Source organism: Hoplias malabaricus, chromosome 6 (genome assembly GCF_029633855.1).
Source record: "Hoplias malabaricus isolate fHopMal1 chromosome 6, fHopMal1.hap1, whole genome shotgun sequence".
In the NCBI taxonomy this organism is placed as follows: domain Eukaryota; kingdom Metazoa; phylum Chordata; class Actinopteri; order Characiformes; family Erythrinidae; genus Hoplias; species Hoplias malabaricus.
This window is the reverse complement of record NC_089805.1, coordinates 28938461-28964877: the sequence shown is the minus strand read 5'-3', so window position 1 is coordinate 28964877 and position 26417 is coordinate 28938461. Positions and strand designations below refer to the sequence as shown.

Sequence of the window (26417 nt, the reverse complement as noted above, 5' to 3'; positions counted from 1 at the left end):
GATTTCAGAGGAGAAAATATGTTAACTTTCAGACTGAGCAGGGGCCAAAAGTCCTAAAATTCTGGATAAAGGCTGGCCTCCATCTTTCTAATGGCAGACCACTTACAGATGAAAGAAACAGCCCATTTGGGACTCACTAAAATCAGGCATCCTAAAAAGTTAAACACAAGGACACTTCTAAAATAACTGACCAAAAATGCCTAGGGTACAAAAATGCCTATTTGTTGCTTATATGAAGTTTTGAACAGTTTTGACATTTTTCCACCTCGGGTTTGGAAGTCTGGCAGTTGTAGAGACTAATGAAATTTGTGTCATTTCTGACAAATGTTAGTAAATGCTTAGTGATTCTAGAGACAAAACACTGGCACAATTGTGAAGCATGTTGGAGGAAGAGTGATGTAACTCGACTGCTTGAGGTTATGGACAACTGAAACACATTTTAATCCTTAGATTAAACATAATAGACCAAGATTTTTATGCATTCACACTTATAGTTCAAATTATATACACACCAACACAGAATGAGTCATTTCACCGTTTGTCATTCAGGTTTGTTTTGATGTTATAAAGCTATCATTGCATCTGTGGAATGAAAGAAAGCACTGGAAAATGTTGCAAAACCTCTAGTGATCTAAACTTTTGTAGACAACGTACACATCAGAGAGTTAGTGTCTGAGATCTAATATAATATCCACAGAAGTCAACAATAGAGCAACTCACAATTAAGAAATGTTATAGCATGGTTGAGTCCTAATCTCATATATTTTTTGCATTGCCTGACACAGGATGATTAAGCAAGACATTCCAGTCACACTGTACACTTGAACAGAGATAACAGAGAAAAGGACTAAAGTACTTTACAAATATTTTAGCTTTTTAAAAAATGTAAAAAATAATTGACCTAATTCATTGTAAAATTAAGTTCAGACCAGATAGATATTTTTACTCATGATATCAATTTTAACAACATATTTATATTTGTCTCCGGAGGCTCTTTATACTTCTCGGCAGCACACTGTGTCCTTCACTGTTCCTTTATTAATTAATTAATCTTCTGAATAATTTTTCCTCCCACACAGACAGCAAACACTTACACTATATGTCCAAGAGAGTGTAGAAACCACTTATAATGAGTAAGTCCAGTTACTTCAAGTTTCACCCACTGCGCACACATATTCACTTTCATAATCTCCATAGAAAACCATGAAACAATTAAGTCAATTTGGAGTAGCTGCACATGATCTTAAAGTCACCATGTCCTGTGCCAAGTGTCAAGAAAAAGGGAATAAAACAACCAGCATTGGGTTGTAGGGAACTGGGAAAACATTTTCTGGAATGACAGTATTCTAATAATTTAAGATCTCAAACCATCCATTTACTATCTTTACCAAACCTCACTCATGTAAAACTTTGTGGCTAAAAGCCATCAATTCCTAACAGAAATTTCCCAATACACCTTCTTAGAAGAGTAGATGGTATTACTGCAGCAAAAAGCCACCACTGTGAACACTCAGAAAGCTTGTTAACAACATAATTCTTTGGGAATGTGGATATGTTCAAGATAATTTATCTATATTTTATGAACATAAATGTTTCTCAGTATTATAATCTGTGAGCTGCAAATGAACACAAAACAATGTGTTTTATTTATGAGACTATTACCAGTACCCTGTGTGCCTTATATATGCACTTTCAAGTTTTGTGGAAGAATGCACTTCTCTCTCTTTCAGAAATAATGGTGCTGCAATGGCCATTTTACAGCAGGAATTTGCCTGCTACTGCTGATACTACACATTTGCTTGCTGTAAGCACAAAGCTCAAACAAACTGTACTGGGAGAATATTTGAATTGATAATTGCTTCTCTAACATTGATCTGAACACTTCACCTCTAACTTCAACAGCTTGACAGATATTGTGGGCCAGAAGTTATGTGTGTGGTCAGCCTAATGTATCTGTGGTTCTAGTTCCTTTTTTTTAAATGTAAAATATTGCTCTGAAGGCCTTCACCCTTAGCCTCCAGAACATCACTGAGCACAGTCCTAATGTCAAGCATTCAGTGGTTGCACAATCATCTCCGCAGGCTCTGTCACTTGAAATGTCAAGGCGGTGAATCTTGGAGGAGTTTGCCTGTGGTTTTTTTAAGCCATAATTTCTCAAAACAGTACTTAGATCCCCCAGATGATCCACGTTGTTTCAGCTCAGTTCCAAACACACCTGAAGCAGGTATTCAGTGTTTTTAAAGGATTGTTTCATGGGTGTTGGGGGCTGTGAACTATGCTGGGATCTGGTTTGAGATCCGAGTGCTTTTATTGTACTTACACATAGGATAAAATGTAAAATATCCTATCTCAATCCACACTTAACACAGGGCCCTCTCCATACTCTCTTCCTGCCTGTAATCATCTATTGGCCATTTAAATCCTACACCAAACCAATAGCATTTTTGTGGCTGTTGCTGTATGCTGAGGCTCAACAGTGAATTCTGACATCCCCCAAAGCAAGGGATACAGCCCTCTACCACATTCTTAAATGTAAATCCATACTGGCCTCCCTGATGACTAAGGCTGTATCTATCCCTACTGGCACTGTTAATGCATGCTCAATGCCACCAGTTCCATGCGAACTTTACCTGATATACCAGAAACCACAATGACACAACATAGTACCCCACTCACCTATTTGTCCTCCACATACCAAAACACAAAAATATATGTGAAGAATTTACACTCTTAAAGCTGGTCATAAAAGATTAGTAGGATATTTTTTCTGTACTCATTATAGACTCTTGTTATTGTCTAACACATGAAGCCGACAAAGAAATATCTTTTATTGCATTGTTATTTTACCCAATTTCCTCTCCAAGATTTAGTCATTGCCAACTCCACCCATTAGCTCATACTCCCCTAGTAAAACCAAACTACAATGCTGGGCGGGTGAAGTGTAGGACATGCTAAATTCTGTTATGTCAACTAAAAGACAATGGCCATTATCGTGATGAATAATTGGGTAGAGGAAATGCAATCCAGTAGGAGTGAGGGAAATTACGCTCTCTTTTATTCTTGACTCCTCGGGCACCTCTGTAGCAGCATTTCTTCTGTGCATAAAACATCTGGTCTGCTATTTGTTCATATTTCTCTTTAGAAGCAAACAAGTTAAATCAGATATTGTAATATAGAGGATTCATTTTCTAATGTAAACATTTAATCAGATTATCAGTTGTATATTTTCATATAAAATGTTTAGTCATAGTACCAACCATATTGCTTTCACTGAGAGATGCAAGTACACATCTCTGTGTAATTTGCAGAAAGGATGTAAAGTCAAATGGCTGGAAGTGCTTACAAAGTCTGATGTTGTAACTGCATCACAGAAGGTGTTAGAAATAGCCTGGTTTCACTGAGGCAAGCAAACACACATTCATGTAATGAGGCGATTGCCTGTTTTTTACTGTGTGAAAACTGGGCAGAACAGAAATGCCAGCAGCTATAGCTTTGGGCTCAACAAGCATAACACATTTTCACATTTTTTGCAAGGTTTTCTCAACAGTATTAGGATTGGTTTCTTGGACAAGGACTTCACAGCATTAGGAGTGGAGTCTGAAAAGGAAAATGTAGATCAGGACAGATTTTTAAACCTTAGTCAGTTACTTTGATCCACAATAAAACAAATACAGTACTATCAAAAGTATTTGAAAGTAATGATGGTTCTTGTTTTTTCCACCTTATACTATGACTTGTTTTCCGATTGCTTGAGGGGGGATCCTGTTGTTTTCCCTTTAAAGCTTCTTGATCTCCTTAGGTGTGGTGTGCCAGAAGAGGAAGGGCTATCTTCTGCTGTGGAGGCTGATCGCTGCCTGGAGCTGGATGGGCCTAATTGGATGGCCCTGGTTCTGTCCAGTTGAGCTTGGGGCTGGTTTTGAGGAAAACTGATACGTGCTGGCGAAGGATCTGTCCGGGAGTGTCCAACCTGACTCTGGCTTGACCGAGTGGGAGCAGTACGTCTGGCTTTAAACTTGTCCGGAAGTGCAGTGAGTGTGGGTAGTGCATTAACAGCCTTGTTCTGTCCTTGCTGTTTTCTATGTGTGGTATTCTGTTCATCAGAAGTATTTGCAGCAGGTCTAGCAGGATGATTACTCCCAAGGAGTTTGGTGACAGATGCTTTAGTTGAACCTCCTCTGGCTTCCGGAGGTGTTTGCCTAGGTTTAGGTGAGGGCCGACGTATCTGTGAATAGTAATATAATAATGCTAACTGAATTATTTCATACACCTTCATCAGATATTTTAGTAACTTTTTTTTAAAATAGGACAGTGTTCATAAAACTACCAGACTCCTACATAAGCCTTTCACAGTAAAGTCATTTTACATAAAGGTTCATTTGATGTTTACGATGTTTTGTTGACATACATTATATGGCCAAAAGTAACAGCCATTCCTGGTCTTGGAACCCTTTACACTTGACACTGGAACATTGCTGCGAGGGCTTCATTGCATTCAGACAAAAGAACATTAGTGAGGTCAGCTACTGATGTAAAGTGATTAATTCTGTATCACAGCCGCCATCACAATTCATCAAGAACCTCAAGTTCATGTGCAGTGTTACATTATTTGCTTGATTATTATTGGTTATGCTTGTTGTGCATACACAACTAAAAATCTGTGTCCCAAAGGAGTATCTCAAACAGTGTATCAGTGTCTATTTACCAAGTTAAATCAGCTATTATTTCAACAAAAATAAATAAATTAATGAATGTCTTTCATCATCATCATCACCTCCATCATCTTTTCCGCTTATCCATTTCAGGGTCGCAGTGATATCTTTCTTTCTTTTTTCAATTTTAGTTGCTGCTAATTCCTCTCACAAACTAGGCCTCCACAAATCACATGATACTACCAAAGCTGAGAGGATGTAAACTAGCATATTCTTCCCCCTAAGGGCATGTGAAGCCAGCCACTGCTTCTTTTTTAGTTTGCCACTTACATAATGTTACCAGAGAGCTCAAAAAGCTTGAAGGAGAACAGTTGTGTTATGTTGGCTAGCATCATGGTTAGTAAACTTAATACAGGTTTGGCAGTTATCTTGTTATAGAAAGGAATCCTTACCCTCCTCATATCTCCTTCAAACTTAGCCTTCGCCTCAGGCTGGTTCATATGTTCTCTATATGTACAGGTATGTTCCTGTATTGGTTTGTCTTTACCCAGTACCTTTTGGGAGAAATTTTGCTTCCTTGTAGAGGAATGAACATCTGCACTGTGCTTTGGTACACAGCAAATCTTCTGTCCTGGTGGCTCAGTTTTGTCTTCAGTTATCAGAGTATACACTGCTTCTTTCTTCTTCAGGCCTAGTACAGATTTGTAGTCTCCTTGTACTTTGAATGACCGCTCAAGGTCAGGGTCCTTTATGATCATCAAATCTTCAGGATCAGTACACTGTGCAGGAAAATTGCAATCCTCTTCATGTTCTCTTTTAGCATGTAGGCTTTTCTGAAGAACTGTGTGGAGAGTATCTACTTTCTCCTGGTGTCTGGAGTGTTTGACATCATTCACCTCAGCAGCAGGAGTGAAGTTAGAAATGTAATTGAATCTTGAAGGCAGCTCAGGTTTAAACTCTGACAGTGGCATTTCATTCATGCTGTCAGAGAACACTATGGACTGAGACTCAGTTTTCATCTGAACAACTATGACAGGTGCTGCCAATTTACCCTGCCACACTGAAGTGGAAAATTCATTCAGTACTAATTCAGATTTATTAGCATTATCCCATTCCAAAGGTTCGGTGCCAGACTCATCATTTACTATTAAATGTGATGCATATTTTAGTTCATGTAGTGGCAGTTCTTCTCCCTTCCTATCTCGCCAGTCAGGCTTGCCCTCTGATGCATCAGTCTTAGCTTCCAGTGGGCTAAGAATTACCTCTGTCTCTGATGCTAGTTGGGAGTTAGCATTTGTTTCTTGCATTTGTTGTTCATTATCATTTGAAACCAGTTCAAACAAGTTATCAGTTTCTATCACTAAAACTGCTTCTGTGTCTTCCGGCTCTGAGTGAATAGTCAACCCTGTTATGTGTTGCCTGCTACACTGTCCTTGTAATCCAGACTGGAGCTGAGGTGACTCTGTTACTTCTAGGCTCTCTTTGACTGACTCATGATCAGATGGGCTAGCCATTAGTGCCTGCTTCTGAAGCTGCAGTGTCACAGGGGACAAAGAATGTGTGACAGTGTTACTGGAGTCCTTGGAGCCATTGGAGTCATCCAGGAGCCAGTCCTTCTCTGAAAGCCCAGAGGCAGTTGGTATCCCATTAACCATATGTTTAAATCCTGAGTCAGCAGTAAGGGAGTCACTACATTCAAAGTATTCCTCAGATTTTGAAGAAAAACTGGAGCCTACAACTTTAGTTTCATTTTTGTCAGGGCCTGTAACTTTGCTCCTGTGTTCCGGATTATCTTGGACAGCTGTTGTCCTGAAAGATTCTGTTTCTGTATCAGTGATGTGTTTGACTGAGATAGTTTCAAAGTGCGCTAATAAGGTTTCCGTGCAAGAGGAGGTTACAGTTTGACACTGTAATTCTGTTGACATTTGGCAGTCTTTATCTTGCACAGCATCAGAGTGGACTGTAATGCTTTTACCCGGGTTAGCATGAATTTCATCTGCCTCCAAAGACAAAGAGTCAGTTACCTTTTTCATACCTTGAGCCACTGTTGAGTCATTCTCATCGTTACTGCTGGATAACATAAATATAGACTCCTCTGTGTGTCTACTAGATGTCTGATGTATTTGGTCAGTAGGTTTAGCATTCATATTATTATTTTCTGGGCTGATTTGAGGTTCCTTAAGTGACTGTTCCTCAAAGGAATCAACCAGAGGTTTGAAGGATTCCAGTCTAGGTTTAGGATAAGCCTTCCCAGGCAGGGGTTCCTCTTGCACATTGAGGGGGTCCTTGAATCGAATGGCCTGTGAAACCTCAAATAGTTCAGACCGCATAAGGTGGGCCTGTATTGGTTTACTGTAGTCTCTGATATTAATGAATCCAATCACATCACTTGATGGGTCAGGATCAGGCCAAACAGGCAGGTATTCCGTCATGTTGGCTTTTTCCAGGTGAAGGAGCCCTGGATGAATTTGAGAAGCCTCTGGGACCTCTTTTGTTTGTTTAATGTTCTCTGAAGGTGTATTGCTGATCTTGGCAGTAGCAGTACTGAAGACCAGAGCATATTTTGGGTTGATGAGTTTGAGGGCCATGGTGGCTGAGGGCAGTGGAGCAGGTGCTGTCTGAGGAACGGGTTCTGGCTTGGGCTCATCCAAGAGATTAATCTTATTCAGGTTCACACCATTAGACATCATATATAGGTCCTGGAACAACTTGTCAAATGTGTCCACAGCTTGGCCTGTGAGCACAGTAATGATGTTTCTGTCCAATCTGGAGGCTGACCATGTGAAACTGAAATGAAAAAAAAAAACTGATTAAAAACACATGACTCACATTGACCACTCATTCATTCATTGTCTGTAACTGCTTTATTGTTATATAAACTTTGTACCCACAAACTGAGAACCCTAGAGGTATGTGACAGAAATACCACCAGTTTTGCCACCGTGCCACCCTCATATTGATGAAAGATCTTAAAATTAAGGAGCTGATCTAGGTTGGGTCACAAACTTTGGACTCATAGTGAAAAAAGCAAAAGCTTACAGTCTGAGCACTTTAGCAGATAAGAGCTTTGTCTTTTCTTCCAGACTTTGAACAGTCTCACCTGTATGACCCTGACACAGCTTTGTCTCCATCAACAAACATGAACTTTTGACTCTGACTTCCACATACTTTCTTCGATGAGCGAGTGAAAAACTCTGTTCCTCTGATGCTGCGCACTCTCAAGTTCTAGACAGGAAAAGCAAACAAAAGTAAATGATTAAGGAGGACAGTGTTTGCACTGTTTTAATGAGCACCTTAAAAGCAACTCATCACAGAGAGGTGAAAGTAGTTTCCCTGAACAATGAAAAGAATTTTCTAGACATGCTGACAGGTAAATCTTCCTGCAACAGGAATGCCCTGGAGACAGAAGCAGTGCAACAATGTGGGAGAACATGCTTAGAGCACCTTCTAGCCTAGAGCTCCTGCTACAGAGTATTCCCCTCTTTTTTGCAGGACACACAAATTTAATGTTGCCCGATACCATTCAAAATCATTGGTTGCAGTGTGAACAGAGAATTTGTCTGTACGGATTCTGTTTGGCTCTACTATATTAACATATGTTAATGCCTCTGTGCGTGTCAAGCGAGACTTGTGACATAAGCAGTGAGCAAGTCTCTAAAAGGGTACAGTCATTAGCATGAGTGTTTAAACTCCAGCTAATCAAATGACATGTGAATGTTGATTTTATAGGTGAAGCTCATCCTCCAGAGTAAGCACATCTTCTACAGAACACAAACTAAAATGAGTGCATGGTTTCTCTGTAGTTGCTGTGTTTGACATATTGGGAAAACAAAGTAATAAACATTTGCATTGTTTATTATGTTCAATTCAAGGAATAACCTGATATAATTACTTTATCACATAGATATTGTAGTACATTATCCAATGTCTGATTTTTGTCACTAGGTATAAAAGCAACAAAAGCAGAATCCAGCAGTAGGGCCCTTCGTTTTCCAACATACTCAGTGCATACTCAGTTGAAACCCCATGATCCGACTGTCCCTATCATTTAGCTTGATACTAGATAACATGGCTTGCTTCTCTTCTAAGCATGCATAGTTGCAAAATAAATTTATGTTTGTGACAGTTTTATTAAAATGCAGTGTTTGGCTTCAGAGCAAAAACGAGGGATAGATTTGCAGGGAACTGACCCAGTAGCAAGATTAGGAACCATTGGGCAACACTGCAAACCAAACTGTCCATTCACGAGTTTGTTAGAAAATTACAGTGAAGGCTTTTCTTCTGGTTCATATAATTAATGATTTTCTTATGCATTCCTGCTGAGTAGGTGTGAGAACAGGTCCAATGCAGTTGCCAAAGGATGAGTTTATTTCAGCAGTATTGCATGCCAGCACTTTCACCTGAGGATCATCAGCGTGGGAGACTAGAGCCACATCAAATATTGATTATGATCTGACACAACTGCAGCGTTTACAGGGATTTTCCAGATAACACAGTGCTTTAGCCACCATAATGACTTATTCCCAGCCAGTGGTTTTGAACCATATCAAGCACAAATAATCTTGTGTGCGCAGCACAAAATAGTCATGTTTTCTTGATGACTTCTGTGGGTGTGGGTGTCAAGGCAGAAACCTTAATTCAGGATGTTGTGGAGGATTTCTGTTGGTCATCTGATCATTCCAGATTGTTTTCAATGCTCAGTGATGATATGTAGCATTGGAATCAATCAAAGAATGAAAAGATTAATTGGAAACTGCACATGAGCCCAAGGTTACACAACTCAATCATAAGCATGGACCAGAGGGGTATAAAACTTATAAGAACTGGGCTGTGGGGAAATTGAGCTGTGTTCTTTGGAGACATGGTGCTTTATGCAATACCGTATGGACAATTTAGAATGTTTTTTGTGATCCACAACTAATTGTATCTGTATCTGACCTTGGTCTTGCTGCTGAATGCCATTAAATTCTCACAGAAATGTTTTACCATGTAATCTAAAGCCTTCCAATAAGAGTAAAAGATGTTACACGGGTAAAGGATGGCAAACTACTAATGAATATCCTAATGTCATGTTTTTTCAGCCTTATAGTGTTTCTAATGCATCCTTTGGTCCTGAGTGTCCTAAGTGCACTGGAGTATATTTATCTGGACTCAGCACTGTTCTCTTGGTCTAAAGAACAGAAAGTACTCTGTTCAGACAGAGGTCATGATGTAGCCTTTAGCTTGGCTCTCATTTACCTCAGGGCTGCCTGGATGACCATTCACAAAATTAGCCTGAATTCATGGACATTTCCTGGCTCCCAACCATCAAGAAGTTTTCTGTCGCATAATCCACTTGAATAGCTTTTTGGCTCAGTGACTAGAAATAATGACAAGTCAGACTAAGGTCCATCAGCAATAAAGCAATTTCAGAATTTAATCACCAGGGTAATTGCTCTGCTCTGCAAAATCAAACATGGAAATGATGAGACATGCCTTCAGGTGCCCAGTGTGCATGGCTGCTCTCTCACACATGTTCAGGAAGTGTGGGACCCCAGTAGCCTCCAGGACGACATACACAGCCACCTTACGCTTGAAACTCGCATCTAGGAGATCTTTAAATATGTCCACATCTGTAAACAAGTCCATAACAACAGCAATCACCTGCAAAGGAAAGGTGGAAGCACTGTCACACTGAATCATTGTTGCTTTAATAAACTCATCTGTTTCAATAAACTGAAGATCTTATAATCTCCATTTTTAGTGTTTTGCTTTTTCATTGATATCCACTTGCGGCATTTGTGTGGATTTATGTACCAAACATATTAAAGCTTGTTGCAATGACCTCTTCAATCTGTATTTGAAAACAGAACTAAGACTGTACCAAACAGTGTGTGTGTGGTGAGTCCACACCTTGGGCTGATTAATATGATTATTGATTAATATCACCAGACAATTCTTCCACATGAATGTGCCCACTGAGCTGTTGTGAGGTGTATTTATGAAGAGAAATTGAAATGTACTATGTTTCTAATGACAGATTCAGAAAATGTTACTGCTTATACTTTGTCACATGAACATATAATAAAAGCTGCATCAATTACATTTCATAAAGCAAACAGAAAACTATGGACCCATGCTTTTGACATCCCTTCATAATAACTGTTAGTCATGTTAATGATGTAATAATGTGTGGGAATGACTTAATGTGTTGTCGGATTTATATATTAGGTTCGCATTCCCACATTAATATGTGCTTTGTAGGGCTATGCCTCATTATGCCGCAATTATTTGGCACTATTAGCAGCTTTCTTACATTTATAGACTGTAGTAGGGAGAGAACAATATGATTTGAAATGTTTCCACGCAACCTTTCATGGTTAAAAATGATCGAGTGTCACTCCAGAAATTAGGCTGTAGCTATCTTTCTAGTGAAAGTTCGTCCAGAATTGAGAACTTCCTGTTCTATGGGCCATCAGGCCATACAGGACACCATTATATTGGATGACGTTTTCTTATCAGGGCTGGTGTTCATTCTGATGTAGTCACCTCACCGTTCTTTAATGCCTGATGTTTAACACGTGGTTCAGTAAACAATGTGGACACTGATTGGACTTTCTCCAGAGTCCAGTGTCTGTGTGACTCATACCTTCTGCGCTTGGGCGATGGTCTTCCTCACCACTTCTTTGATGTGCGCGTGCCCGTCTAGAGGCGGCTGCGCGTACACGTGCGCACGGGTAACTCCTCGGTAGGCGGCGCAGGGCGGCCAACCCAAGTCTAGATCTGGCAAAGATGTGTCCGAGCGCTGCGGCCAGTACTGCAGCGAGCTCTGCGCTTCATCCGAGTCTACGATAGAGCCCGTACAGGCATCTAACGACCCTGGGTTGAAGACCTCCACTGAGCCACTCAACCGAGAAACCTCCAGCTCAGACAGAAAGTTTCGGACACCGCTGGACGTTAGGAATTGTTCCAATGTCCCCACACCTCCCTCCAGCAGCGCCTCCAGTGCGAGCCTCTGCTCCTCGCTGTAGAAGAACTCCGGCTTAGACTCGTTTGTCCGCAGGTTGATGTGGTTCTCATCCAGACACTGGACCTGAGACAGAGCCATTAGACTGTGGGGACCCTGAGGAATCAACCTAACGCTTAAGAGTGAGTGGGAAAAAAACAGCTGGTCATTTAGACTGTTCCATATGTGCAGCTCTCTAGGAATCACCTGTTGATCTCAGTGTGAGAAGCTGCTGTGAGTAGCTGCTGCTTTCCCACCTGTTTTCAGGCCAACTCCGCCTCCTGTGTCCGGATTGGATGATTGTTTTTTTACTCCATACACACCTTTAGTATGAACTACTAGCCAATCGGAGCAGAGCGAAAGTCATTGGGTAGTCACCAATCAGAAGCAAAAGAGAGGCCAAAGTAGTAGCCAATAGGAAAAAAATGAGAGGTTTCATTATTCAGCAATGGCTCAGGAAGTAGGCACAAGACCATAGAAACTACACCACTAGCCTATCAGAAAACAGGAGCCTGTCATTACTGCCAGTTAAAATGTAGGAGCAAGCCTTATTGCTAGCCAATGAGAGTGCTCGAGGCGGGATTCGTATAAAGGTGTTTTCCACCTGTGCCGCTCAGTCCTGTCACGTGACACAGAACCGTTGCGGTCCGGAGTTGTGATCGCTACTCAAGGCTCCTCTGAGATTACAGTGTGGTGAGAAGAACAAGTCAGCATTCCCAACATTTAACCTTAAACAAAATCAGCTCACACCGGTCTAACACATTCCTCAGTCCTCACAGGGGAGAACATTCCGTCCTTTTCAAATTCAAGTTTTTAAAAAAAAATAAAACTGCACCAGTACTGTTTTGGGTGGTTCCAAAACATTATTGAAAACATTACAGAAAACATTATTGCGTGTAATTTTCAATTGTTTACACACGTGTTTATGGAAGTTTTGAGGTAGGGTTTGGAATACAGTGGGTTTTTTTTACATATACATTAATGGCGAAAAGGTACATGGAGGGTGTTGTAAGCCAAATAGTCCCAAAATACTGTATCCTATCCTATCTTTATTTTATATATATATTAAGTACTAAGTACTAAGTATAAGTAAGTATTAAGTATTAAGTACTACTTTTTCATCATTATCAACGTTTAATATAAAAAGTCACAAAACAAAAAAAAATCAAAAACATTGGGGAGGGATTCACCACTGTGCTTTAGTTTACATCAGGAGTAATTAATTAAAATGAATTAAGGTCTAGTTAGAGAAAATAAAAGATAAATATGTTTCGTTTTGATTTCAGCTAAAAATTTTCCTACATGGCGGCACGGTGGTGCAGCAGGTAGTGTCGCAATCACACAGCTCCAAGGACCTGGAGGTTGTGGGTTCGAGTCCTGCTCCGGGTGACTGTCTGTGCGCACTTGGTGTGTTCTCCCCGTGTCCGTGTGGGTTTCCTCCGGGTGCTCCGGTTTCCTCCCACAGTCCAAAAACACATGTTGGTAGGTGGATTGGCGACTCAAAAGTGTCCGTAGGTGTGAGTGAATGTGTGTGTGTCTGTGTTGCCCTGTGAAGGACCGGTGCCCCCTCCAGGGTTCCCGCCTTGTTCCCAATGATTCCAGGTATGCTCTGGACCCACCGCCACCCTGAACTGGATAAGCGGTTACAGATAATGAATGAATGAATGAATGTTCCTACATAGCACCTGCTGTTACCAATTGTCTGTCATTGTTATCAGTAATAGATACTTTATTTGATCTAATGTTAAAATCTTTTGCTAAATGTGTCTATCTTGTGGTTTTGTAAATATAAATTTTAATAAATAAAGCATCAAGTGGCTCTCATTTATAATACACTTTTATTTTGCCTAGCTACAATATTCTCATATACTAAGTATATATGAAAAGATATATATATATATATATATATATATAACAAATGCAACAAATGAAATGTACATAAGCTAAAATTACCACAACACAAATAGACAATAGGCAACATGGAGAGGATAAAATGCATCAGGTCTTTGCACAAGTTGTTTCAAGTTTACACAAAATATTGCATTTCAGGACTATTTACACTATGGATTTTTAATTAGATTTTTATTTATTTATTAATTTTTTTTTACATTTTAATATATTTCTTTGTAGATTAGTGGTGTTTGTTCTTGTCCTCTATGGGGAAAGTCTGTTAGCCCAACAGCAGCCTTAATGGTAGTGTCAGCATCACTGTTTTTACACACTGGTGTCTAAATGAAAGTGAAAATGTTCATTTTATTTCCTTGTTGTGAAGTCACCAGTCTGGGCCTTTATTTTTCCCCTCAGCTCAGACACTACATCAGTGCTGGTCTGTGATGGTCCATGTGTGAAAGTAGTGAAGGTTTCTTGGCTTCTTGTGGGCGTTATGTTGAAATGTCAGTGGTTAATGGGCTGGACATACTCTCTGGGAAAGAAGCCCACTTGGCCGTGGCAGCGACCCTTCCAGCATTGAGAGTCAGAGCAGTCCAGCAGGTCAATGACATCACCGCGCAGGAAGTGCAGTTGAGAGTTGTGCTGGGGGTTGAAGTCATACAGGGCATGGGCGAGATGAGGCCTCTGCTGCAAACAGTAAAATACACCAGTTATGTTTGTGGCTCCTCCGACTCAACACTGAATAAAGGGCAAATCAACACTCATTCTGAAGAACTTACAAACTCACCCATATTCTCACACACTCAACTTACACAAGTTCAGTACTGTATCATTACTGTGTAAACAAAATCCCCTGCATCACATTGTACATTCTACAACACAAAACCATTTAATCCGAATTCCAAATTTGCAATAAAATGTCTTTACATTAACAGAGGTTTTTGACTTCTTGTATAAAATCACCACTTTTGAAACATTTTTAAGGACAACGAATGATGCACTTTATACATTTTAATATTAATTTCCCAGCTCACACTTCTGATGTTTTGAAATTCTCTTGTATTTTTATTATATTTGCTAAATTTTGTCCTGCTTTATTTAAGCTAAAGTACAACACTTTGCTGAAATATATTACTTGTTTTTTTTTTGTGTGTTTTGTTGTATTTCTGCTCACATACACTGCCATTCAAAATAAGGAATTACTGTTCTTATTCACCAAACAAAGTCACGTAGGTACATGCACACAAAGATACAATTCTATTGCACTGTTACTTAATCTGAAAAATCTAATTAGTAGAAAGCTTTACAAAAAGGAAGGAAGCTGCTGGGAATTAAGTTATAATGGAATCAATAACCAGAATGCCTCTTACTTGAAAAGTGGTAATAAACTCTCTGAGGCATCTGATACACCTAGTTTAAAAGTAGCTGTGAAATGTTTTTGCATTTTTTATTTGATATAACTATTTTGATTCTTTTTCAGGCTGGTCAAGATCTGAAAGAGAATAAGGGTGAATGTAGCCATTTGCTCTTTTAGAATTTTTTATGCACATTGTAAATATTTAATTGTTAAAACATTCATATTAAACACGCCACTTACCCTTTGTGAGTTTTCTGACTCTCTGAGGAAGACAGTACGTTCCTTAGCAATACTGTTGCTCTTGTAGAAGTCCACCAGCTGGTTGAGTGAAGCAAAGATCTCGTCCCAGACATAGTAGTGTCCCTCCCTTTCTTTCAGGACCTTGAAATGTTGCACATGGTCTCCATAGCTGTTCAATGGAAAGAAATCAAGACTTACATTACTCAGGTATACTGTCTGTATCTGTTTATAATCTCTAGAACAATGATTATGATAAATTCCTACAATGCATTTTAGGCTTATGCCATGAACACTAAAATAACTATTAACAACAAACTTAAGCTTTAACCCCTTCACTTGGAGGACTGCAGGTTCAATCCCCAGAGATGCCAGAGTCTGGAGAGGCCTCACTCTCTCTCTGTGGATATGAAGGCCCAGCTTTCCCTCATCTCTCTCCAGCAGGAGTGTCTGTCAGCTGATTTGACAGATCTGGGCAGTTTGTGTTCACCTCCCGTGCATTAGACTGTTCAAAAGAAGCTGTGTTTGTCTTCAAGTTTTATGGAAGAAGCAAATGATTGCTAGCATCCTCCTAGGGGTGGTGAACAGTGTGCAAATGGTGGACACTAACTAACAGGCTGAATAGCTGACGACTAATAACTGCGGAATAAATTAGCCAAAAACATAAATTAGTACCACACTTCCTTACAGTTTCTACAAAACTACTTTGTAGAACCCACAGAGAATTTTTTTACGTGCAAAGCAATGACCTTTTTTAATAGAAAATGAGAATAAATAGAAACAAGACAGACATAGAACTTTAACTGAGAACTAAGAAATTCATAATTCAGATTGTTTTTGGCCAAAGTATGAGCATGAATCACTTCCCCTTTTTTATGCTAGCATGGCAAAAAGACATTGCCCTGTCTGCCTGCGTGGACAAAGGGACTTTTTGTCAGTTCCAGCACACTACCTGTTTAAAAAAGGAACAATATATATTTCTAGTGTTAAAATAAAAAAAAATAAAATACTGACAGCTTTAAAATCAACATTAATCTGCTCCAAATACAACAATAGCAATAAAATATTCTTAGTTACTAACATGTTCCATTAGGCTGTTTTGAACTTGCGTATAAAGGAACTGTGTACTGTTCTAACCCATTTCTAAATGGTTTCCCAATGTTCACTCATTTGGTTTGTTTCCAAATTACCATTAAATTGATTAGTACAGTACTTCTGTTACAAAAGGATCACTGGGCTCAGAAAAATTACAGAAGTTTCCAAAACTTTTCAGACACCCTTTAGTTAATTCAGCTACTCATTATCAATATAAAGTTACCATGCTTAATGCCAAGCATCAGTCATTGGAGTATAAAGCCTCCAGCACTGGGCTGTGCCCTCTGGATAGTTGAAGCACAATTCAGTACCTTTGGGCTGAGTTTCAGTTGAGTCTAATTTGTGATCCACAATCATTCAAAATCCCCTGATCTCATAGTTAAATATGATCAAATCAATACAGCAATGTTCTAACATGTAGTCTGAAGCCTTGCCAGAAAATAAAAGCTGTTATCGCAGCAAAAAGCGACACTCCACCTGTTAATACTCTCAATTTTGGAAAAAAAAAACCACACTGGATTAGTAGCTGTCTACATGTTTTTGGAAATCAGGTGCATGTTTTGACAGGTTTTCTGAGAGAACTCTCTGTTTGATTGAACAAAATGGCACAACATTTTACATTTCACACTGGTAAGCCAGCATGAAAATGAGCAGTGCAAGTGGGAGGATGGACAGATTAGTTTGCAGATTAACAATACTTTGTTACTGCTACTGAAAGCAGATAACTAAAGATTACCATGGAGAAACATGCAGACTGAGAAGTATTATCACATAACAATGGGAGAAATAATCAACAGTATTTTCACACCCAAGCATGAGAATCTTGCCTATATGTGACTGCTGAGAGGCACCAAATATAGCTTGACCACAGAGTATATACAGAATTACAGGAACATTCTCTACACTTTAAAAAGGGGATCTTTGAGAGTTCTCTATTAAGGAGACCTTTATTGTACCTTTTAGAAATGGGTTCTATATAGCACACATTTTTTTTCATTCTTTGTAGAACCATTTTTAAAATGGTACCAAATACAACCATATACAACAATTATTTTATCAAGCTGTAGAACTGCTGCATCATATATATATATATATATATATATATATATATATATAAATGTATAAGTGTGTAGGAAAATATGAGAAATTTCCACCAGCTCAAACTACAGAAGTGTTTGTAATTGTTTGAATGTCATAGAATTAACAGAACAGCCAATATTCCAATGAGTATAACTTGTATAAAGCCTTTCTTCTTTGTTGTGGATAATGATGAAGGAGCTGCTATGGAACAATAACATTAATCTTTATCTGCTTCCTCTGCATGCTGTTGCATGGCCTTAAGCCACATAGGCCACTTTCCTGATCTACACAATGCAGTAAACTGCAACCAAAGGCTTATGTTTAAAGGCCGGATATATAACACAGTACATTGCTAAAGCTTTGTGGGCAATGTTCACCCTACATTTCTTCTAAAATTAAGTGTATTTATAGGGTGTTTGTCCCCACCTTCTGAACTAACAGTCTGGGAAAGTTTAAACAAGATGTTGGAAAATTTCTGTGAGAATTTCATGGCATTTAACCTCAAGAATATTTGTAAGGTCAAATATTCATGTGCTGACCTGCTCCCCAGATTAATATGTAGGTTTTGTGTTGAGCATGGTGACATAAACTCATGTAAAGCTGCTCCACGGCTTCCAATTTATTTTAATGATTTTCTATGGAAATTATAAAAGTTGTGTCTAGACAACACAACCCCTGTGTCAACAAATGGGCCACCTTAAAGTTGCTTAAATCCCTTGGGGCATATATTGTATAACTCTTCTTGTGACTGAAAGTGCACTGCAATCACAAATAAGCATTATTTCTTAAAAGAGCAGAACATTAAGATCATTCCATAAGCTAAAACTTATAATAATAAATTATAAAATTATATCCTTACATCAATGTGAAAAAGACAGGTCTCAGATGAGATGCTTATATGTATATACGACATGTTTAACAGCTTTCTGGAGCTGAAGAAGGTCTTTAAATCAGCTGTGTGAAGGAAGAACTAGTTCCCATAAACAGCCCTGAAGCACAGCACCCTGAAGAATGAAAAGAGATTTCCTGTATTGCACAATGTAGGTCAAGAAAAATGACCATCATATGGTGAGGTCCTGTGTGATTCAGCTTTTTAAGTAATTTATATTCTTGATCATCGGGTTGTTACCTACAGTCTAGTGGCTGCTAAAGAAGTTACTGTTTTGATAAAGCTTTTCACATGTAGTTCTTTCTGAACAGAGCAAGAATTATGTAGTACCCACATTTAGTGTCTGACCTCACAGCTCAGTGGTTTGTTTGAGGGAAATTGGAAAAACTTGCAACATACACAATCGCCCACCTCCTGCCTTACAATCAAAAAGAACAAAAGTGTAGGCTTACACTTGACTGCGGCACATACTGATTGACATTTGAGTTATTTTGAGATTTACAGCTCAAAGGCACCTTGTATTCAGCAGCAAAACTTGAGAAATCTACACAAAACTTAAATATACTATCAGTGAACAAAACCTCTACTTGCTTTGGGTATGTCTCAACTTATGCTTGCACAATGAGTACTACTTAAAGTGTATAATTAACATTTTTTTCAAGAAAGCCATAAAAAAATTTCTGTCTCTTTTGGGGGAGATCCCTTAGGTCGAAAAGGCCACTTTGCTATTCACAGTGCAATAAAATATCACTCTGCAAGGAAAAAAAGCTTATGCTTAAAGACAAAACTGTATGGACAGTGCTCTGAAATGAAGCATATTTATAAATAGTTTGTTCCTCTTTTGCTGCAGTAACAGACTCTGTCTGGAAAGGCTTTATGCTTGATGTTGAAAAATTTCTGTGGGGATTGTGTTGCATTTATCAATGAGAAACATATTGAAGTCAGGTAGGTTCTGATTTAGTGTAAAAAGCTATTCAACTTTTTTCACAGAAGCTATAACTGGCTGTTTTGGAGGAGGTACCTCTGCTGCAATGTTTTTTCTTAAATAACATTGATAGAATATATTTTAATCGAAATGTGCCATATCATTGACATATGGTGTGAGAATGGCTTTCACAGCAGGGGTCTTTCACTCCCCATTGCTTGCTAGCAGCTCAGCCCAGATTCAACATGTGTAATAACACATTAAGCAAAGATATAAAAATCAAAAGATAGAGGTGAATACCAAGATGCAATGCCACAAAACACTATAAAAAATTAGCAAGTGGTCTTCAGTTAGTGGTATTTTCCTCTTTCTACCCATCTGGCCATACGTAAGCCATTTTTCACAAATGAACTCCAGAAACACTCCTGAGTATTAGGTCTGGACATTTTCCAGAGTTGCCCTTGTATACATATGTAGCATTGTATGCAGTTGATGATCTCACAGCTGGAAATGTTCCACATGTTTCAGGCATGAGGCAGAGCCTTTGTAGAACATGCAAAATGAATTCTCTGAATTTTACTGAACATTGCCAGCTCTTCTCATACATGGGCTCACTCAGACATTACCTGGACTCTGTACCCTGGGCACTGAGAGGATAAAGTCTGGGTAATGTCCGGTACAAAGATTCTGCAATGAAGAATTCAATGGTGCTATACAACAGTATTTTTCTCTCACCAGGTTCTACCAGGGTTTTTCTCAGTTTTAGCTAATGGTATAGCGACTTACAATGTACAATGCAAGGGCTCATAGTTGGCTGTTTCTTATAGCCCTCATATCTTTACAGATACTGAACAATTTCTGGTAGTACTGAGTCATTTTTCAGTAGTAAGTTAAATTGTGTAACTGTTAAATTGTGATTACAACATTTTCACTTTTCACTGTTCTGATACGGTTCACTCACATTTCACAATTGTCGCATCAGCACATGCTGCATCTCCATTCAGTCATGTGGGCCATTTCGAGTTGTATGCCACCATGTATTAAGACATGCAAAGTGCTGGCTCAGTTCCCCACTGGCCATCTTCAGCGTCATCTCATTCAGCATTCAGAAACCTTAAAATATGCATAGATGTAGGCTGCCATGCAGCTTAAAACATATATATGCTGGACTTTCTCAGACTCATGTAAATGCAGGGAGAGCAAAAATGAACAAAATTCTGTGTATTCTTACCATAATCTAATATTTATAATGGGAGAATACATTCTGAAGGTGAATTTAAAAGGTTTGTTAGATATTCACAGAAATAACACTGTCGCGTTATAACCTGCTATGTTTTTAAATGAAGCATATTAATAATATTTCAGTGCATTAGACCATTAATTTTTTAATCTGGAGGTACTACTCCTATACATTACAGTAATAGAGGGACCATTTCTGGTGCTACATAGAATCATAGAAAACCATATACAGCCGCTTTCCCATCATAGTATAATCATTTAAACATGCAAAGACATCAATGTATACATATGGTTGTTTATGTTGTTACGGTTTTGTATACAATCACTGCCTTCAGTGAATGTAAAAGCTGAATTTTCACATCATGTACCCTTGCAGACTGGTAAGACTCTGAACTAAAAAGCTGTTTGTTAAAAAGACCTGAAATATTATACACAACATCATATAAAATATGCACATATTGCATAATCTAACCATATATTAACAAAAACACAAATACTGCTGAAACTGACATATCTAATTTAAATTAACAGACAGTGATATGAATTCCGGGTTTAGACTACACAGACAATACGAACAGATGTAAGATAACATTTTAAACATTTACACAATAATGATCATTCCTCAGTTTTATGTTTACCACCTTATTTTTTATACATTTTTATTTACTAAATGAACTACACATTCTGAATTACTTGTCATGGCTATACCACAAATTCATCCCATTGCCCTATATATATATATATATATATATATATATATATATATATATATATATATATATATATATATATATATTTATATATATATTTTTTTTTTTTGTTCCCTATTGCGCTTAGATCACACTGACTCTACCTAAATTCAAAGTTTCTGAATATATATATTGTATTCCTATGTTTCTAAATATTTTTGTTTTAATTTAATGTTATTACTATGTTGTTTCCCCGCTTCATTTATGATCAATTATCTACAAATTAATTGTTTATATCATTATCCTATATCACTGATCATAATTGTAAGTTGATTTTTAATTTGTTGATTACTAAAATTATTAAATGCTTTACTTATTTAGTGAAAATGTGTTTATATCAAACATTTATTTACAACATTTTATTTCACTTCACACTGTAGTCAGAAGCCATTCCTAGAAAAGTGTAAAGTAGTACCATCTGCAAATAATACATATTTTTAACTATTTGAATTCATGTATAATTTATATACAGTGTAAGCAATTTAGGTCCTAGTACTGAACATTTTTAACCCCACAGATAACTTTTAAATGAGATTAGGCAATATTTATTTCTACCCAGATCAATTGTGTCAAATGTTTTTTAAATCTTTAGACACCCCCACAGTTTATTCCTTGTTATCTGTCCGGTTGTAATCTTTGGGATGGACCTAAGTCCTAACTGATGATCACTTAATATATTGATTTTTTTTTTTCTAGGAACTGTTCAAGCCTGTGAACAAACAAAACTTTTCAGAACTGGGAGATCAGTGAAACTACTCTGTAATTGGGGAATTGGTGTCTGTCTCATCATTTATGAATGGGTATACCTTTTGCTGTGTTCATTTTGCTGTGAAGTTTATTTTTAAATTTATGTGTGAATTAATGAGAATTAGAATCACTTTATTGGCCCCTGTGCTTGCACAATTGTTCTCTGAAATTTGTTCTCTGCATTTAACCCAATCTGTGCAGTGAAACATGCACTTACACACACTCTAGTGAACACACATTAGGGGGCAGTGAGCACACATGCCGGGAGTGGTGAGCAGCCCTAGCCACGGCACCTGGGGAGCAGTTGAGGGTTAGGTGCCTTGCTGAACCGGCAACCTTCCAGTTACAAGCCCAGTTCCCTAACCACCAGGCCATGGCTGCCCCCAAAAGGCATACATTTCACCCCAATCCCCTTAATAATCCATGTGTTGTCAGTGTAATTCTGGCTTTTTGTAAGTTCCCTTAAAATCCATTTACTTGTTCCAGCAGGATCACATAATAAACTAGAAGCCAATATAAATCCTTGCCAGGTAAGAGCAGTAGATATGGGAAGCCCTGGTCCCACCCGTATTGTTCACCTGCCTCCTGAATCAGTTGGGGACAGAATAATTATAAACACACTCTGCCAAACTCTGCCTGACTTTTCTCAGCAGTCCAATTGGCCGTTGCTATCTGCCATTGCCACATGCTTTCAGTTTTTTTTTAATTAGCATAACAGAGTTCGAATTGGATTTACCAGCGGTCAAAACATGTACCTGAGGGAGCAGTAAAAATGAGAACCTATTCCTGATAAAGTGATACAAATCCAAAAATAAATAAAGATCTCATTATCACCTTGGTACTATGAATTTAGTCCTTTAAGTACTGTTTAGTTACAAATGTTAAAATGAACAAATGCATCAAGTCATAAAGCATATGCTATAAATACTGCGTAAATTATTAGTCATGCCTTTTACTGACCAAAGATTATATAGATTATGTTTTTAATTTTGGCTGGCACTATGCCGTGGACAAAGCCCACACACCCAGAGAGCAAAGTCAATTGTGCTCTCTTAGGACCCCTGACCATAGAACTGAAAAATTAGGAGGAATGATGGCTGAACTGCTGTTTGCCTGATAGCTTGATACTATGAGGTTGTAGGACTTGTAGCAGGCCTACACATTTTTTTTCAAAGGACAACCCACAACTTGTTTGCCACTAACCAAGATAAGATATGATGACCTTTGTCAGATCACACATCTGAGGTCAATCTGGATTTCAAGCCAGTGCCAACAATGGGGTGAAATGTTTTGCTCATATACACAGACATTGCCTCCATGCCAACTGTAAGATGATTGGTGTGTTCAAGCCTCCAACAGGACTCTTCATCTGGAATGCAGAGTAGGGCTGCTGCTGGCTGCATCCCACATTAGCCTGGGTACTACACACCAGCTGCCAATTTCACTTCCTCTGGTGTACTGAGAAGCCCCTTAATCTCACTCTAACAGAAACCAGCTCCTGCACACCTGAGGCCAGCAAGACACCACTGATTAGCTCCATGAGCACCGCACCTCATTTCTGGGACCTCTCGTGTAGTTGCTGCTGGTTTCTAAATCCAAATCAGCTAAGTAGCACCATCAGTTAATGGGCCATGGCAGATAATAATATTCTACCTGTGCCAGAGAACTTGATGACATAATCTCCAGCTAATAGCTTTCTGGTGTCCATTCTTTACGGGGGCTAGGACATTTTGTAGATGATTACAAAATCACATGACTATTTGCCTTGCAGGTGTTATAAACTTTAAACCAGTCAACAAGCATTAAAAAAGCAAATTTGATCTACATTTGTTCTATATTCATGATCCATGGTAGGTTTTGATTAAAAAGTTTAGACCAAACCTAAAACAATCCATAGCACCAAACCAACAAAATATGGTCTAAACCCATCCTGTGCTTGACATGCACCAGCCTGAAACCAAATACAACTCCACATCTCCAATGATTAGAATTGAAATATATACTAATTAAAGAACATAGTGATGAATTCAATTATGTCAAAGAAAGACTAAAATATGTCAGTTGGGTATGGGAATGGGAAAGAGAAATGTGACACTGACCTGAGGTTGATATATTTGAGAAATGACATTTGAACCCAAATTAACCACAGCATGAATGGTCAACTGCTTATGAGTTTGGACAACTATTTCAAGTTCTACCCCAGAGTCATGAGAAGGCCCAAACAACCTGAGGGTTCACGTGTTATGGAAAAGATAATAAAGACAATCACCTGGATAAGAAGATAATCCAAATGGCAGTTTTACCTGACAGATATGGAGAACTCTCCAGGGGCACTCTCACTTTCCCGTACCAGAAATGCCCCACACTCACGTTGGCGGAGTCGCCCCTCAGCCACCTGCCTGGAGATCCGTCCCGCAAACCATCTGTGAACAGTTAACACATACATTAATTAATGAGTACAATGTCATAGTCTCAACACCACTCTCACTAATAAAACACAAACTGGTGTGACCAAATGTGTGACATCCTGCTTGGTGTGACATGACTTTCAGCATTGTGTTAGGTATGTGCTGTACTAACACAACTACAACACTGAATTACAACCCTGGCTGCCATCCCAGAGGCATGTCAGATATATATTGACACTGACATTTTCAAGTTTTATTATTATTAATGATATTATTTTTTCATCAAGTATTATTGAGAACAACATGAAACAAACAAACAAAAATATAGGACTTTCCATTCTGTTTTTGGCACCTTTGCAAAGTATATACACAATTCCCCAGAGATGAAAACTGATATTTATCTCTAACCACAACAAAAACAAACAGAAATACATTTAAATAAACATGTAGTTCTTTTAGTTAAAAGAGGAAAACATATACCCACCCTTCATCTCTATGTCTTAGACCATATCCGTTAATGAGATATATTGTCAAAAATGCATCTCTTTTTAACTGTAACCTTGCAATTATTTCTTCCATGTAAAAAACATCTTTAACTATTTTTATACACTGTTATTATGGCAGGCTGCGGCATCAGACAAGGACATTGATCATCCTCTTATCAAGCCGAAGAATGTCTCTCAGTAATGGTGGCTAATTGTAATCTACAACACCTTCCAGTATTATCCCTAATATAAAAATTATGGTTCTAAATGCATTTATTTCATTTTGTACGTTGCCAATATTCTGATCATTTTGGGCAGTCCCAAAAGATGGGTGTATGTTCTCCAGTCCAGACACAGCTTTATTCAAGGTGTCACCAGATTTTGATGTTATGAAGGGTGTCCTGAAGGACATCATTATAATTTTCATTCAAATTTTCGTATATCTAGGTTAAAAGCAATGATACTTACGTGTGTGGTTTTACACTGATGTAATTCTTAGGCACATAGCCCCTCTTTCCCATTAACTCGGCTGTGTACCAGTTTGGGTCATCCTCCATATTGGTAATCTGTTGTTAAAATAATAGAAATATCCAGTAAGCTGTGCTAAACTATTGGCAAATATTAGCTGGGTCCACATAGATTTCTTCCTTGCTGAATTGTAAAATCCAAAGGCAATATGTGAATGGAAATCTATACAGAGATACATGGTGTATTTCCTGGTTCAACAAAGGTGCCAAAATGGGCATAAGCCATAAAAAAAAAAAACTTGTAGTTCCCTTTCGTAGCACTTTCAATGTACGGCTTGTTAGAAAATCAAGTATATAAGGGAGACACACAAAAACATCTTAGTAACATTTAAAAGACTTCCACATAAATTAAAAGGTTTATCTTAATATTTATTAAGTAAAGTAAAAAAAATACTGTGGTAGAGAAATATGCTGTTTTCCCCCTGTTTCTCTTACCTTAAGGACCTCGCCTTTGTGAAAGCTAAGTTCATCACCCTCCGTGGCACGAAAATCATAAAGAGACACAGCCTCCATCCTGCAACTCCTGTACAGCAGCTGGAACAGCCGAAGCCACTGGAACTGAGCTATAGTAGAGCAGCAGGGGAGAGGATCCACAGCACTGGCAGAGCAACAGAGAAGTGAACTGAGAGCAAAAAAAAAAAAAAAAACACAGCACAAAGGGAACAGAGCAGGACAGAGTGTCCAACACAGCACTGAGAAGATAAAAAGACTATCCGTTGGTAGAAAGCAAAACTGGCAGTCAGGTACAACACAAGCACATGTGACAGACTAAGTGGGTGAGTGTGAGTGCGAATGAGATGAAGAGCTGTAGAGGAGGAGGGGAGAGAGAGAGAGAGAGAGTATGTAGGAGGCAGGCAAGGGGTGTCAGTTCCTGTCTTTGCGTTTTCTAACACAAGGAAATACGGCATTGTAGCATTGTACGAAGCAGGAAAACTAGAAAAAAGCAGGTAAGAAGGAAGAAAAAAACATGAAACAGTTTCCATCATTCTGAGTGGTGAAAGAAAGCCATGTTTAACTGTCAAAACACAAATATATATTTTTTATATTCCACTCTAGTGCTGACCTCTGACTGTGTTTTATACTAAAAACAATATATTAGCAAAGTATAACGCTTAAATTCATTAATTCATTTATTCATTATCTGTAACCACTTAT

General features: G+C 38.4%; 2 protein-coding genes across 2 annotated transcripts; both read right to left on the bottom strand.

Moving 5' to 3' along the window:
* Positions 1-3447: 3447 nt before the first annotated feature.
* fam83ga (family with sequence similarity 83 member Ga) lies at positions 3448-11907 on the bottom strand. The gene is made up of 5 exons (XM_066675483.1): positions 11278-11907; positions 10125-10292; positions 7750-7874; positions 5102-7436; positions 3448-4222 (listed from the first exon to the last, which is right to left on the bottom strand). Exons 1-5 carry the CDS (start codon positions 11734-11736, stop codon positions 3728-3730), a joined length of 3582 nt encoding a protein of 1193 aa, XP_066531580.1. The 5' UTR covers positions 11737-11907; the 3' UTR covers positions 3448-3727.
* A 1581-nt stretch (positions 11908-13488) lies between these two features.
* Positions 13489-25874, bottom strand: grapa (GRB2 related adaptor protein a). Its single transcript, XM_066675049.1, has 5 exons — positions 25698-25874; positions 25204-25301; positions 24146-24265; positions 15122-15290; positions 13489-14211 (listed from the first exon to the last, which is right to left on the bottom strand). The coding sequence occupies exons 1-5, from the start codon at positions 25773-25775 to the stop codon at positions 14029-14031; spliced, it is 648 nt and encodes a 215-aa protein (XP_066531146.1). The 5' UTR covers positions 25776-25874; the 3' UTR covers positions 13489-14028.
* Between the last annotated feature and the right edge of the window lie 543 nt (positions 25875-26417).